General features: G+C 44.7%; 1 protein-coding gene across 5 annotated transcripts in view; it reads left to right on the top strand.

Moving 5' to 3' along the window:
• The window catches only part of LOC103117816 (putative tetratricopeptide repeat protein 41), a 113159-nt gene that overhangs the window by 80804 nt on the left and 18499 nt on the right, over positions 1-13856 (top strand). The window contains exons 12-15 of one of the 5 annotated variants that reach the window (XM_060194298.1): positions 1948-2095; positions 3025-3177; positions 4221-4298; positions 5074-5207. In XM_060194298.1, the coding sequence (XP_060050281.1) occupies positions 1948-2095; positions 3025-3177; positions 4221-4298; positions 5074-5207 (513 nt within the window). Of the gene's footprint in view, positions 1-1947; positions 2096-3024; positions 3178-4220; positions 4299-5073; positions 5208-13856 lie in introns of those variants that run through there. The other 4 variants (XM_060194299.1, XR_009550687.1, XM_060194301.1 and 1 more) reach the window with 4 other exon arrangements.

Raw genomic sequence — 13856 nt, 5'->3', positions numbered from 1 at the left:
TGCATAGGACAGAGAGAAATGGAAAGAGGAGGGGAAGACAGAGGGGGAGAGAAAGACACCTGCAGACCTGCTTCACTGTTTGTGAAGTGACCTCTCTGCAGGTGGGGAGCCAGGGGCTTGAACCGGGATTTCTATACCAGTCCTTGCGCTTCACGCCATGTGCGCTCAGCCTGTTACGCTAATGCCCGGCCCCCATTTTCACTCTATTTTTGGTTTAATTGCCACCAGGGTTATCTCTGGGGCTTGGTGACAGCACTAAGAATATACCACTCCTGGTGACCATTTTATCTTCCTCTTTTCTCTCTCCTCCTTTTCTCTTTGATAGGACAAAGAGGAATTGAGAGAGGGGGGGTATATAGAGAGGGAGAAAGAAAGACACCTGCAAACTTGCTTCACCACTTGTGAAGCTTTCCTCTTGCAAGTGGGGGCCTGGAGCTTGAACCCAGGTCCTTGTCTATGGTAATGAGTGTGTTCAACCAGGTATACCATCTGATCTCCCTATCTTAACTCTTTTTAAAGGAATTTGTTCTTTTTATTTATTTATTTATTTTTTATTATTTTTATTTATTTATTCTTTTTGTTGCCCTTGTTTTTTTTATTGTTGTAGTTATTATTGATGTCATCGTTGTTGGATAGGATAGAGAGAAATGGAGAGAGGAGGGGAAGACAGAGAGGGGGAGAGAAAGACAGACACCTGCAGACCTGCTTCATCGCCTGGGAAGTGACTCCCCTGCAGGTGGGGAGCCGGGGGCTCGAACTGGGATCCTTCCGCTGGTCCTTGTGCTTAGCGCCACCTGCGCTTAACCCCCTGGGCTACCGCCCGACTCCCTGTTCTTTTTATTTTTATTTTATCTGTTTTATAGGACAGAGAAATGGAGAGGCCAGGGGAAGATAGAGGATGAGAGAGAAAGAGAGACACCTGCAGCTATGCTCCTCTGCTTGTGAAGCTTCCCTCCTGCAGGCTGGGAATGGAGGCTTGAACCTAGGTCCTTGCACATTGTAACATTTGTATTCAACTGGGTGTGCCACCACACGGCTCCTCAATTCTTTTGTGTATGTAGGGGAGGGGAAGTAAACTAAAAACTTGAAGCATCATCTTTTTTTTTTTTTTTTTTGCCTCCAGGGTTATTGCTGGGGCTCAGTGCCTGCATGATGAATCCACTGCTCCTGGAGGCCATTTTCCACCCTTTTGTTGCCCTTGTTGTTGTAGTCTTGTTGTGGTTATTATTGCTGGACAGGACAGAGAGAAATCGAGAGAGGAGGAGAAGACAGAGAGGGGGAAAGAAAGACTGACATTGCAGACCTGCTTCATCGCCTGTGAAGTGACTCCCCTGCAGGTGGGGAGCCGGGGGCTCCAACCAGGATCCTTGTGCTTTGCGCCAGGTGCGCTTAACCCGCTGCACTACCGCCCGACCCCCACATCACCATTTTTTTTTAAAGTTGATCCTTACTTGTTTATTTTTTTTATATTTTAAAAAATATTTATTTATTTATTCCCTTTTGTTGCCCTGTTGTTTTATTGTTGTTGTTATTGATGTCGTTGGTGTTGGATAAAACAGAGAGAAATGGAGAGAGGAGGGGAAGACAGAGAGGAGGAGAGAAAGACACCTGTAGACCTGCTTTACCGCCTGTGAAGTGACTCCTCTGCAGGTGGGGAGCCAGGGGCTCAAACTGGGATCCTTATATCCTTGTGCTTTGCGCCATCTGTGCTTAACCTGCTGCACTACCGCCCGACTCCCTTGTTTCTTTATTTTTGCCATTTTTAAATTCATGATTAATAGTGAGTTACCAGATTGCAAGGTTATAGGGTATAGTTCCACAATGGACCTACCATTAAAGTTCTATACCCCCACCTTCCCAAAGATAACTGCCATAGTTCTCGAAAGTCTGAGAGACAGTTTGTTTGCTGAAGCATTATCTTTTTTTGCCAAACTGTACTCCCTGCAGGCAGAGTGCTGAACAACCTGGTGAGGACAGCCTCTGAGGAGTACTTGCAAGACAGTCACCTCCTGGAACGTGCCAGTGACATTTCCAGCTTGTTGGACAACAATCCCTGGGACCAGGCAACCATGAAATACACCGAAGGTGTTCTGATGTAAACATGTCTTTTTTTTCTTTGAAACTTACCTTCTTTTCAGGCTAGCTTCTGGTGTTTGTTTTCATGTGATAAACACACTAATTCCACACTTGTTAATCCACTCCCCACTTATCTGATGGTATTGAGAAATGCTGAACCTTAGCATCCAGGGGTTCTCTCCCGGAGGTGGTCTCCCAGTGCCTGAGAGAGCTTTTGGTTGTTATGACTACAAGTTCCTCTTGACTTCTTGTGGGATAGAGGGCAGGGCTACCACTAACCAGTATACAATATACAGCAGGGCTCCCACAACCAGTGATCCTGCCAGGATCACTACCAGGGAATGAACCCAGAGCTTCACACATTTGTGATACTAGAGTGGTCCAATTTTCTAGTCTTTATTTTAAGAGACAGAGAGGAGAGAGGAGAGACACCACAGCACCACTCCACCATCCATGGAGCTCCCTTGGTGCTATCCTTGGTACTCGCACGTGATGCTGGGGCTCCAACCCAGAGCCTCATACACAGCAAGGTGTGCACTCTTCCAGGTGAGCTATCTCTTAGCCCCTCTGGTTTCTTTATAAAGATGTATACACATCCTTTTATCACTTTGAAGGTCTTGAATCTCTATTAGTATGATCAGCTAAGAATTCAGGACAGATTTTTTCTATAAAGAAAAGCTGTTTGGGGTTGGGAAGGCAGCAATAGTGATTCTATAAGATTTGCATGCCTGAGGCTTTGAGGTCCTAGGTTCAATCTTTAGTATCACCATAAGCCAGATCTGAGCAGTGCTCTGGTGAAAAAAAAAAGGAAAGGAAAGGAAAGAAAGAAGGAAAGAAGGAAGGAAGGTAGGAAGGAGCCTGTTTAAGAGAATCATTACTGAAAGCCTTTTGAAGGTAACTGACATTTATCATGCCCCGAAAATAACATGCATGATTTTTTATTTTCAGATTAGCTACTGGACACAGTTACCAGGCAAAAAGAAAGCTTCATGAATGCCTAACTATCAGGAGGAGTTTGCTGGGTGAGAAAAACCTCCTCGTTGGAGAAATAATGGAACTTTTAGCAGATGTACTGTTTTTCCCACTAAGAGATAGTGAAAAGTAAGTTTTTAATGAAACATTTCAGTAGTGTATCTCCCCACCCCCAACATCAGTGATAAAGCAGGTCTGGGGTCACCTCTCTGGGGTGTGTCACTTATTTGACTCTAGTCAGAGGCAGCAGCCAGAGGGACCCTCCAGGCCTGAGAACAATGTTAGGACCCTAGCAACAATGTCCTCAAATGGTGGCATTAGGGGCCAGGTAGTGGCACACATGGTAGAGTGCACACATTACCATGTGTAGGGACCCAGGTTCAAGCCCCTGGTCCTTGCTGGCAGGAGGTAATCTCCACAAGTAGTACTACAGGTGTCTCTTTTTCTTTCTCCCTCTCTATTCTTTTCCCTCTCTATCTCTCTCAGAAAATCAGAAAGAAAGGGGGGAGATATGGGGGTCGGGCGGTGGCGCAGTGGGTTAAGTGCATGTGGCGCAAAGCGCAGGGACCGGCGTAAGGATCCCGGTTCGAGCCCCCGGCTCCCCACCTGCAGGGGAGTCGCTTCACGGTGGTGAAGCAGGTCTGCAGGTGTCTGTCTTTCTCTCCCCTTCTCTGTCTTCCCCTCCCTCTCTCCATTTCTCTCTGTCCTATCCAACAACGAATTGCGTCAACAAGGGCAATAATAATAACCACAACGAAGCTACAACAAGGGCAACAAAAGGGGGAAAAAAATGGCCTCCAGGAGCGGTGGATTCATGGTGCAGGCACCGAGCCCGGCAATAACCCTGGAGGAGGAAAAAAAAAAAAAAAAAGAAAGGGGGGAAATAGCCACTAAGAGCACTAGGTAATCATGCAGGTACTTAGCCCCAGTGATAATCCTTGTGACAAAAGCAAAACCCAGTGCTATTTGTCTATAGACTGTGTTGAGGCCTGGGAGGTAGGGAGAGTAGAAAGGATCCCCACATGTTTCCCAGCATCCCTCATAGGCCTTGGGGAAGATGAATTGAGGCCTGTCTTCTGAGAGGCCTAGGCCGTAACCTGTGGTTCTTCAGACCCTGCTTTCCTGCTTCCTTTCCCCACAGAGTAAGTCTTTCTTTCGCTTGTGATTTCTAGGGCTGACCTCAGCAACACTCACAGGCCAATGTCAGAGCTGTTAAAGAAAAAATTCTTCATGATATCTGTCAAAGAAAGGTGGGTGGAATTTGACTCCTGTCCTTCTTGATAAGTATGGAGACATACAACCCAGAGCTTCTAGACTCTTCCTGCTGCTGAGCCAGTCTGCAAGGATGGCCTCCACATCAGAGTCCACTGCTTTGTTAAGTTTCCTGGCCACCTCCCTTTTCATTTGCCCTCTCTGACTTATCCCTCCACCTCACTCCATTTTGTCTGCCCCCCAGGGAAGCCCCCAAGAGCTTCCTATGTACCTTCAGGTGTCCCATCCTTTATATGTCCCTTCCTCTGTGTGTCCCACATATATAGGCATCCCCAGTGTTTCCAGCCCCAGCTCCCCCACATTCAGTGTGATGCCAAGCCTTGGCAAGTCTTAGCTCATGGCTCATGGCTTACCTGGTTCTTCCAGAGGAACAACTGCCCTCCCACCCTGTCTGTAGCTGTGAGAACTGAGGCATAGACTTCATAGCTTGCCCATCTCCCCACTGGCAAAGTGACAACAGTAATGGCCTCTGCCTCACCTGTTTAGGTTAACCCCAACTTTCTAGCCAGGTGAGTTTCCCTCACCACCACTAGAGTCGTAAGTCCTTAAGTTTGCCCTTCACGAATAGCTGGGTCTTCTGTGTCACCCTCCAATTTCCTCTCTTCCTACCTCAGGAACTTCTCTTTGGGTGAGGCTATGCCTTACTTGTCTTTACACCCTGGTCCTGGCACCAACACCCAGTGAGTGAGTTGTTGAATGAATGAATGCCCTGCTTCTTTCATGCAAACCCTGAATGACATTTCTCTCTTCTAGGTTCCCAGGGAAGGAAGCAGTTGAATATTATAAACAGGTGATAAAAATAAAGGAAAATGCAGATGTTCTGGTCAACTCCCCACTTGTCAAGAAGCAGCTAAGCATCAGCCTCAGTGATACCCTGTGTAAATTAGGTAACTGCTCACATTTATTTTTATTAATAACAGGTGACTTTTTTTTAAGGTAAGAGATCTATTTATTATGAGGAGAGAGAGAGAGAGAGAAAGGGCCAGAGTACTGCTCAGCTCTTGCATTAAGACGATGCTGGGGGAGTCGGGTGGTAGCGCAGCGGGTTAATCACAGGTGGTGCAAAGCACAAGGACTGGCGTAAGGATCCCGGTTCAAGCCCCCAGCTCCCCACCTGCAGGAGGAGTCACTTCACAGGTGGCGAAGCAGGTCTGCAGGTGTCTATCTTTCTCTCCCCCTCTCTATCTTCCCCATCTCTCTCCATTTCTCTCTGTCCTAGCCAACAATGATGACAGCAATAATACCTACAACAATAAAACAACAAGGGCAACAAAAGAGAATAAAACAAATATTTAAAGAAAAAAAAAGATGATGCTGGGGGAAGGCAGGGCCAGGCAGTGGCGCAGTGGGTTAAGTGCACATGGCACCAAGCACAATGACTGGCTCAAGGATCTGCATTCAAGCCCCCAGCTCCCCGCCTGCAGGGGGGGTCACTTGACTGATGGTGAAGTAGGTATGCAGGTGTCTTTCTCTCCCCCTCTGTCTTCCTGTCCTCTCTTGATTTCTCTCTGTCCTATCCAACAATGACAGCAATAACAACAACGATAAACAACAAGGTCAACAAAATGGGAAAAATGACCTCCAGGAGCAGTGAATTTGTAGTATAGGCACTGTGCCCTAGTAATAACCCTGGAAGCAAAAAAAAAAAAAAGATGATGCTGGGGATTGAACTTGTAGCTTCTGGTGCTCTGCAGGCTCAACTGTCTCTCTTCCTGGATCTGGAAGTAGGTGCTTCACTTAAATACTTGGCTTATTTAGGAAAAAAATACTTCATTTCTGAAGCAAGCAACTGCTGTTTCACATTCTTTTTTATATAAATATTTATTTATTTATTCCCTTTTTGTGCTCTTGTTGTAGTTATTATTGATGTCACCGTTGTTGGACAGGACAGAGAAAAACAGAGAGGAGGGGAAGACAGAGAGGGGGAGAGAAAGATAGACACCTGCAGACCTGCTTCACCACCTGTGAAGCAAACCCCTGCAGTTGGGGAGCCAGGGGCTCGAACTGGAATCCTTACACTGGTCCTTGCGCTTTGTGCCACCTGCGCTTAACCCGCTGCGCTACCGCCCGACTTCTGCTGTTTTACATTCTTGCAACTTGTCTATCTGTCTCAGTTACTCAGTGGGAAAGTGTCTCCGTCTGTTTAGGCTGCTCTAACAGAAGGTCATTGACTGGACTGGCTTAAATAACAGACATTTCAATTCTCACAGCTTGTGAAGCTGGGAAGTCCAAAGTCAAGGTGTCAGCAGATTTAGCAGTGTCTTGGGAAAAACCACTACCTGGCTCACCAGTGGTGTCTTCTTGCTGAATCCTCACATAGCAGAAGGGAGGGCTTCCCAAGGAGAAATTATGGTTTTCTAGTTCAGGTTATTGTGGTTTTGTTTATGTATTTTATTTTATTTAGATACAGAGAGAAAGATCGATGATGGGTACATAGAAGCCAGAGCACTGCTTAGCTGTGGTTTAGGATGGTGAGGGGTGTGTATGTGTGGTGGTGGTTGTGGCGGGGATTTGAACCTGGAACTTTGGAGCCTCCGGCATGAAAGTCCTTCTACATAGCCATATTGCTGTCTCCCCCACCAATATTTATTTATTTATTTATTTATCTATTTATTTATTTATTTACTAAAGTATGGCTCAACTCTGGTTTACAGTGGTGCTGGGAATTGAACCTGGCTCTTTAGAGTCTCAGGCATAACCACTATGCTCTCCCCACCATTGTAGCTCTAATTTGCATTTCCCTGATGATAACTGCATTTTTCATCTGCCACTGATGTGTCTTTAGAGAAGATTCTAGTCTTTCTGCTTTTTGTTTGTTTTTTTGCTTGCTTGTTTGCTTTTTGCTTCCAAGGTTATCACTGGGGCATGATGCTGGCACTATGAAACCACAGCTACTACTGGCAGCGATTTTTTCCTTTTTTTTTTTTTAATTTTTAAATTTTCATTGAGAGAGAAATTGATAGGGGAGGAGAAAATAAAGAGGGAGAGAGAAATATAGACACCTTCAGACCTGCTTCACCACTTGAGGGATGGGGAGCGGAGGCTGGAACCCAGATCCTTGTGTGGGTCATTGTGCTTAATACTATGTGTGTTTAACAAGGTACACCACAGTCTGGCCCCTTTACCTTGTTTTTTTTTCCCTTTTTTTTTTTTTTTTCAGCTCTGGGAAGTCCGGTTGGCATCATGGTAGCATCTGGAACCTGGTGGCTGAAAAGAGTTAAGATATAAAGCAGAACAAATTGTTGATTAATCATGAACCTGAAGGCTGGACTATTACAGATATCTTTTGTGGCGAGGTCCTAGGCTCTTAGAACTGATGATGCAGAGTTTGTGACAGTGTCTGACTGTGGTACTGACTTCTTGTGCTCTAGATGCAAAGACTTGAGTTGCTTCTTGGGAAGGCATTTATGATACCTGAGTCCTTTTAAGGGATTACTTTGTGGCACATACGGCATGTCAGGAACTCAAAATAATTTCCGCTCCAAAGGATTCTTTTGTCGATGTGGCATATTTAGGGGCCAAGTATCTTGAGTTCCTTTCCATGCCTTTAATGGAAAAATTTCTGTCTAAATGGAAAGGGCTTGAGTCAACTCCATAAAATAAGAAGCAAGAAGCAAGCCAGAGCCCCATAGAGTCGGGACTCCCCACCATTAGTCATTGTGAAGGCAGTCTTAGACCCTCATAGTCAAAGTGTTAGCACACATTAGTCATCAAAGCAGCCCTCTTGAAAGTTAATGCTTGGTATCTTGGTATTGGGAAGAAAGAAAACAGAACTCTGGCATATGGTTGTATTCAGTAGGCATTAATTTTACTATTTAATTTAATTAATTTTACCCGAGCAGTGCTCAGCTCTGGCATATGGTGGTGCAGGGGATTGAACCTGGGAGTTTGGATCTTCAGGCATGAGAATTTTTTATATTTTTTTCAATATTTTTTTAATATTTATTTTTATTTATTCCCTTTTGTTGCCCTAGTTTTTCCCCCCACCCTTGCTGTTTAATTGTTATAGTTATTATTGTTGTTGTTGTTATTGATGTTGTCATTGTTGCATAGGACAGAGAGAAATGGAGAGAGGAGGGGAAGACAGAGAGGGGGAGTGAAAGATAGATAGCACTGATCAGCTCTGGCTTATGGGCTATGGTGGTGCAGGGGACTGAACCAGGGACCTTGGAGCCTTAGGCAGGAGAGTCTCTTTGCATAACCTGTATGCTATATCTACCCCCTTGAGAGTCTTTTTTGCATAGCCAGTGTGCTGTCTCCCCTACCTCGTAAGCATTCATTTTAAGTACATTGTATTGAATGATGGAATTGTGGGGCTTTATTATTCTACTTTTTAGTTTTTTATGTTTTATTCATTTATTAGAGACAGAGAAATCAAGAGGAGAGGAGGAGGTAGAGATAGAGAAAGAGAGGAAGAGAGAGAGAGAGAAGCATTACTTCACTACTTATGAAACTCCCTTCTTGCAGGTAGGGAGTGAGGGCTTGCACCTGTGTCTTTGTGGATGGTAATATGTGCTCAACAAGATGCACTAATACCCAGCCCCGTGGCTTTATTATTCTGTCTTCAGCAACATGGAAGAAGCAGTCACCATACATAAATAAACAAGCCTCCCATAGCCCCTGTGGAGCACTGGGCAGGAAGCTGGCTGAGTGAGACCTCAGCTCACTTCCAAGTCATTGCTTGCATCTGCCAGTTGTGACAAGGGGTGGGTGTCATTTTGTATGACTCTACTACTTGTTTTCTTTGTCTGTAGCTGTCTCTCACATGGAACATCCTGAGGTTCTTCCTATCACTTTGAGGTTGCTCCCCAATGCAAGATTTATGAATGTCACAGGCCTGTCTCAACTCCTAGAGCTACTTTCTTTTTTTTGCCTCCAGGGTTACTGCTGGGGCTCGGTGCCTGCACCCTGCACCACAAATCCACTGCTCCTGGAGGCCATTTTTCACATTTTATTGCCCTTGTTGGTGCGCTTGTTGTTCTTCTTATTATTGTTGTCATTGCTGTTGTTGTTGCTGGACAGGACACAGAGAAATTGAGAGAGGATGGGAAGATAGAGGGGGAGAGAAAGATAGACACTTGAAGACCTGCTTCACCGACCATGATGTGATCCCCCTGCAGGTGGGGAACTGAGGGCTCTAACCAGGATCCCTTACGCCGGTCCGTGTGCTTTGTGCCATGTGTGCCTAATCCGCTGCGCTACTTTCTAATTGATAGACCTCTGTCTCCATCTTTTCCAGATGCCAAGCAACTTCTTACTAGGAGACAAAGCAAAATTATTAGAATGCTATCTATACCAGAGGGATTCTCTTGCCCATGGATGACACTATTCTGATATTTATCAACACAGATAAATATTTGTTTTAAATCAGAACACTGCTCAGCTCTGGCTTATGCTGGTGCTGAGGACTGAACCTGGGACCTTGGAACCTCAGGCATGAAAGTCTTATGCGTAACCTTTATCTTGCTACCCTAGCCCCAACAAAGCAGACATATCACTAAAGATGTAACACATGGAGGAGACTGAAAGGAGTTGTGGTTCAGCTCAATTCCTGCAGCGTGGGGAGATGAGTGTGAGGCAGGGCACACAAGGGGAACGTCTGAGGAGAGTTAACCATCACAGGCCTCCTAATCTGGTGGTGGACTTGGGATAGGTTTTGCCAAGCACAGGTAAATCTTGGAACCTAGAGTCCTTCATCCCTTTAGCATTATCATAAGAGACTTCTAATACAATAAAAATAAAATAATAAAGGGCAGAAGAGATAGCATAATGGGGGAGTTGGGTGGTAGCGCAGTGGGTTAAGCTCAGGTGGCACGAAGCGCAAGGACCGGCATAAGGATCCTGGTTTGAGCCCCCGGCTCCCCACCTGCAGGGGAATCACTTCACAAGCAATGAAGCAGGTCTGCAGGTGTCTGTCTTTTTCTTGCCTCTCTCTGTCTTCCCCTCCTCTCTCCATTTCTCTCTGTCCTATTCAACAATGACGACATCAATAACAACAACAGTAAAAACAAGGGCAACAAAAGGGAATAAATAAAAATAAATATTAAAAAAAAAGAGCAATAGCATAATGATTCTGCAAAAGACTCTCATGTCTGAGTCTCTGAGGTCCTAGATTCAGTCCTCTGTACCATTGTTAGCCAGAGCTGAGCAGTGCTCTGGTAAAGTAAATAAATAAGTCAGGAAAAAGATAATGATAGGGGCTAAGGGAATAGCACATAGGCTGCACAACAGACTTTTATGCCTGAGGCTCTGAGGTCCCAGGTTCATTCCCCAGCACCACCATAAACTAGCACTGAGCAGTGCTCTGGTATAAATAAATAGCTAGATAATAAATAAATAAACAAAAAAATAAATATAGTGAATTCAGAGCCATGGACAGACTCACTGGAGCCCTTTTCAAAATATTTTTTTTCATGTCTTTGCAGTGTGTGTATTTTTCCCTTGAAAACAGACTGAAAACTCCCGGGGGCCTTGCTGGTTATCCTTTCTTATTTTATTTTATTTTATTATTTATAAAAAGGAAACACTGACAAAACCATAGTATAAGAGGGGTACAACTCCACACAGTTCCCACCACCAGAACTCTATCCCATCCCATCCCTTGATAGCTTTCCTATTCTTTAAACCCTCTGGGAATATGGACCCAAGGTCATTGTGGGATGCAGAAGGTGGAAGGTCTGGCTTCTGTAATTGCTTCTCTGCTGAACATGGGCATTAGCAGGTTGATTCATACTCCCAGCATGCCTCTCTCTTTCCCTAGTGGGGTGGGTTCTGGGGGATTGAGCTCTAGGACACCTTGGTGGGGTTGTCTATACAGTGAAATCTGGCTGGCATCATGCTAGCATCTGGAACCTGGTGGCTGAAAAGAGATTTAACATATAAAGCCAAACAAATTATTGACTAATCATGAACCTAAAGGCTGGAATAGTGCAGATGAAGAGTTGGGGGTTGTCTCCATTTTGTAGATAGTTAGTAGGCATATTTTAGTTATATTCCAAAGGGCCACTTCCCTCACTCACTCCAAAGCTAACCATATCAAAGCAAGGACTGCAAACACTGAATAAGGGCAAGAGACTGGCATACTTTAATGATGACTCTTTAGTCACTATCAGGCCACCCCATCAGCTGGACCCTACTCGGGGGGTCCTGAGATTCCCAAACAGACATGATGGGCTTAGACCTCGAATAAATCCCTCTCTCCATTGTTGCCAGTCATTTCTATCAGGAACAACACAATAGACCCCTTTGTGGGTCCCCATAGAACCTTGCCCTCAACTTGGATCAACAACAGTAGAGAATGTTCCATCCTCCAAAGGGAGGATGGACAACATACTCTATGCTACAGCTGAGGAAGATGGGTCCTGATATTGAGGCAGCTTAGAATGATCCTACTCATGACCACAGAATGTGAGCTCAGATCTAGAGGGATGCAGAGGTCACATAGGCTCCTAAACTGATTATGGGCCCCAGATCAGATCAAATTGGATGGGGTTTATAGTCAACAATATCTATACACCTTTCCCATATTTGGGGGCTACTCTCTTCCCTGATCCAGCTTTCTGGTCCTTTTCCCAGCCATGACATCATCTCCCCAGACAATAACTTAGATCCACCTGCATATCAGATTTCGGGCTCAGGGAAAAAAAAAAAGAAAAAACTAGTATAACCACAGTTATCCTTTCTGTTCTCCCCATATCAGAAGAATCGCTGGCTATACACAGAGGAGAGAGAAACAGGTTCTTCTTGGGGATTTACACAGTCTGCCAGGATTTCTAGCAGAAACTATGACTCTGCTCCAGGCTAGCCACTCAAATTGTATTCTAAGCTATCAAAAACCGTGATCTTTACTTGGCATCCTAGTTTTCAGTTTGGGTTATAGATTGGTCTGGGGACTTGGTGGTGGCATACCTGGTTGAGTGCATATGTCACAGTGTGCAAGGACTCAGGTTCAAGCCCCCAGTTCCCACCTGCAGGGGAAAAGCTTCAGGAGTGGTGAAGCAGGACTGCTGGTGTTTCTCTGTCTCTCTCCCTCTCTATCCCCCTATTCCTCTCAATTTCTGGCTGTTTCTTTCTTTCTTTTTTAAATATATTTATTTTTCTCTTTTTGTTGCCTTTTTTTTTTTGTTTTGTTGTTGTTGTAGTAGTTTTTGTTGTTGTTATATGTTGTTGTTGGACAAGACAGAGAGAAATGAAGGAGAGAAATGGTGAGAGGAGGGGAAGACAAACGGGGAGAGAAAGATTGACACCTGCAGACCTGCTTCACCACCTGTGAAGCAACTCCCCTGCAGGTGGGAAGCCGGGGTTCTCAAACCGGGATCCTCACGCTGGTTCTTACACTTCTTGCCATGTGCACTTAACCTGCTGTGCTACCACCCGACTCCCGATTTCTGGCTGTTTCTATCCAATAAATAAATATTTAAAAAAAGAGAGAGTTTTTAAAAAACAAAAAAATGGTGCCTGTCTTAATGTTGGTGAATCTGCCTCCCCAAGATGTTCAAGATAGGTCTTCCCAGGACATGTCACATGTGTATGGGAATTTTTTTTTTCTTATTTTTACTGCCTCCAGCGTTATCACTGGGGCTCAGGGCCATCACTATGAATCCACTATTCCTGGCAGCCATATTTCACTTCCCCCTGCAAATTTTTATTAGATAGGACAGAGAGAAATTGAGAGAGGATGGGGAGATATAGAGAAAGGGAGAAAAAGATAGACACCTGCCGACCTGCTTCATCACTTGTGAAGTGGACCATGTGGGGATTTTTTTTAACTGTGTGGAGATTTTTGTCAAGCTCAGCTCAACCAAGACTCTGTGGGATCACAGGAAGCTTTTACCACTCTCTTTCCTACCTAGAAGAGTAAAATTGGAAGTGTTACCCATACTTGAGATTATATTGTTCACTAGAAATAGCCTTTCTGTTGGGGAAACTTATTTTTAAAAATATTTATTTATTCCCTTTTGTTGCCCTTGTTGTTTTATTGTTATAGTTATTATTGTTGTTATTGATGTCATTGTTGTTGGATAGGACAGAGAGAAATGGAGAGAGGAGGGAAAGACAGAGAGGGGGAGGAAAAAGTTAGATACCTGCAGACCTGCTTCACTGCTGTGAAGTGACTCTCCTGTATGTGGGAAGCCGGGGGCTCGAACGGGGATCCTTTCACCTGTCCTTGTGCTTGGGGCCACCTGCATTTAACCCACTGAGCTACCATTGACTCCCCCACCTACTTTTATTTTATTTTTTTATTTTAACCATAACTCTGTTTAGCTTGGGCTTAAAGTGGTGCCTGATATTGAATCTGGCACTTTGGAGCCTCAGACATGAAAGTCATTTCCATAACCATTATGCTATTTCCCTATCTTCATGCCAGGACAAACCTAATTACAGAGCATCTGTTCTTTGTTATATGAGTCACTCACCTTTCCGTGTGAAACTCCTTTTTATTCTTCACATCCCAGGCCTCCCTCAGGTTCTGTAGCAGGTATCTATTTGTTAAAGTTTCGGGGCTCCAGCAGGCCGGGCTAGCGTCGCGGTGGTAG

This window comes from Erinaceus europaeus, chromosome 7, assembly GCF_950295315.1.
Source record: "Erinaceus europaeus chromosome 7, mEriEur2.1, whole genome shotgun sequence".
In the NCBI taxonomy this organism is placed as follows: Eukaryota; Metazoa; Chordata; class Mammalia; order Eulipotyphla; family Erinaceidae; genus Erinaceus; species Erinaceus europaeus.
Note: the sequence above shows the minus strand (reverse complement) of the source record. Positions and strands in the feature narration are given on the sequence as shown.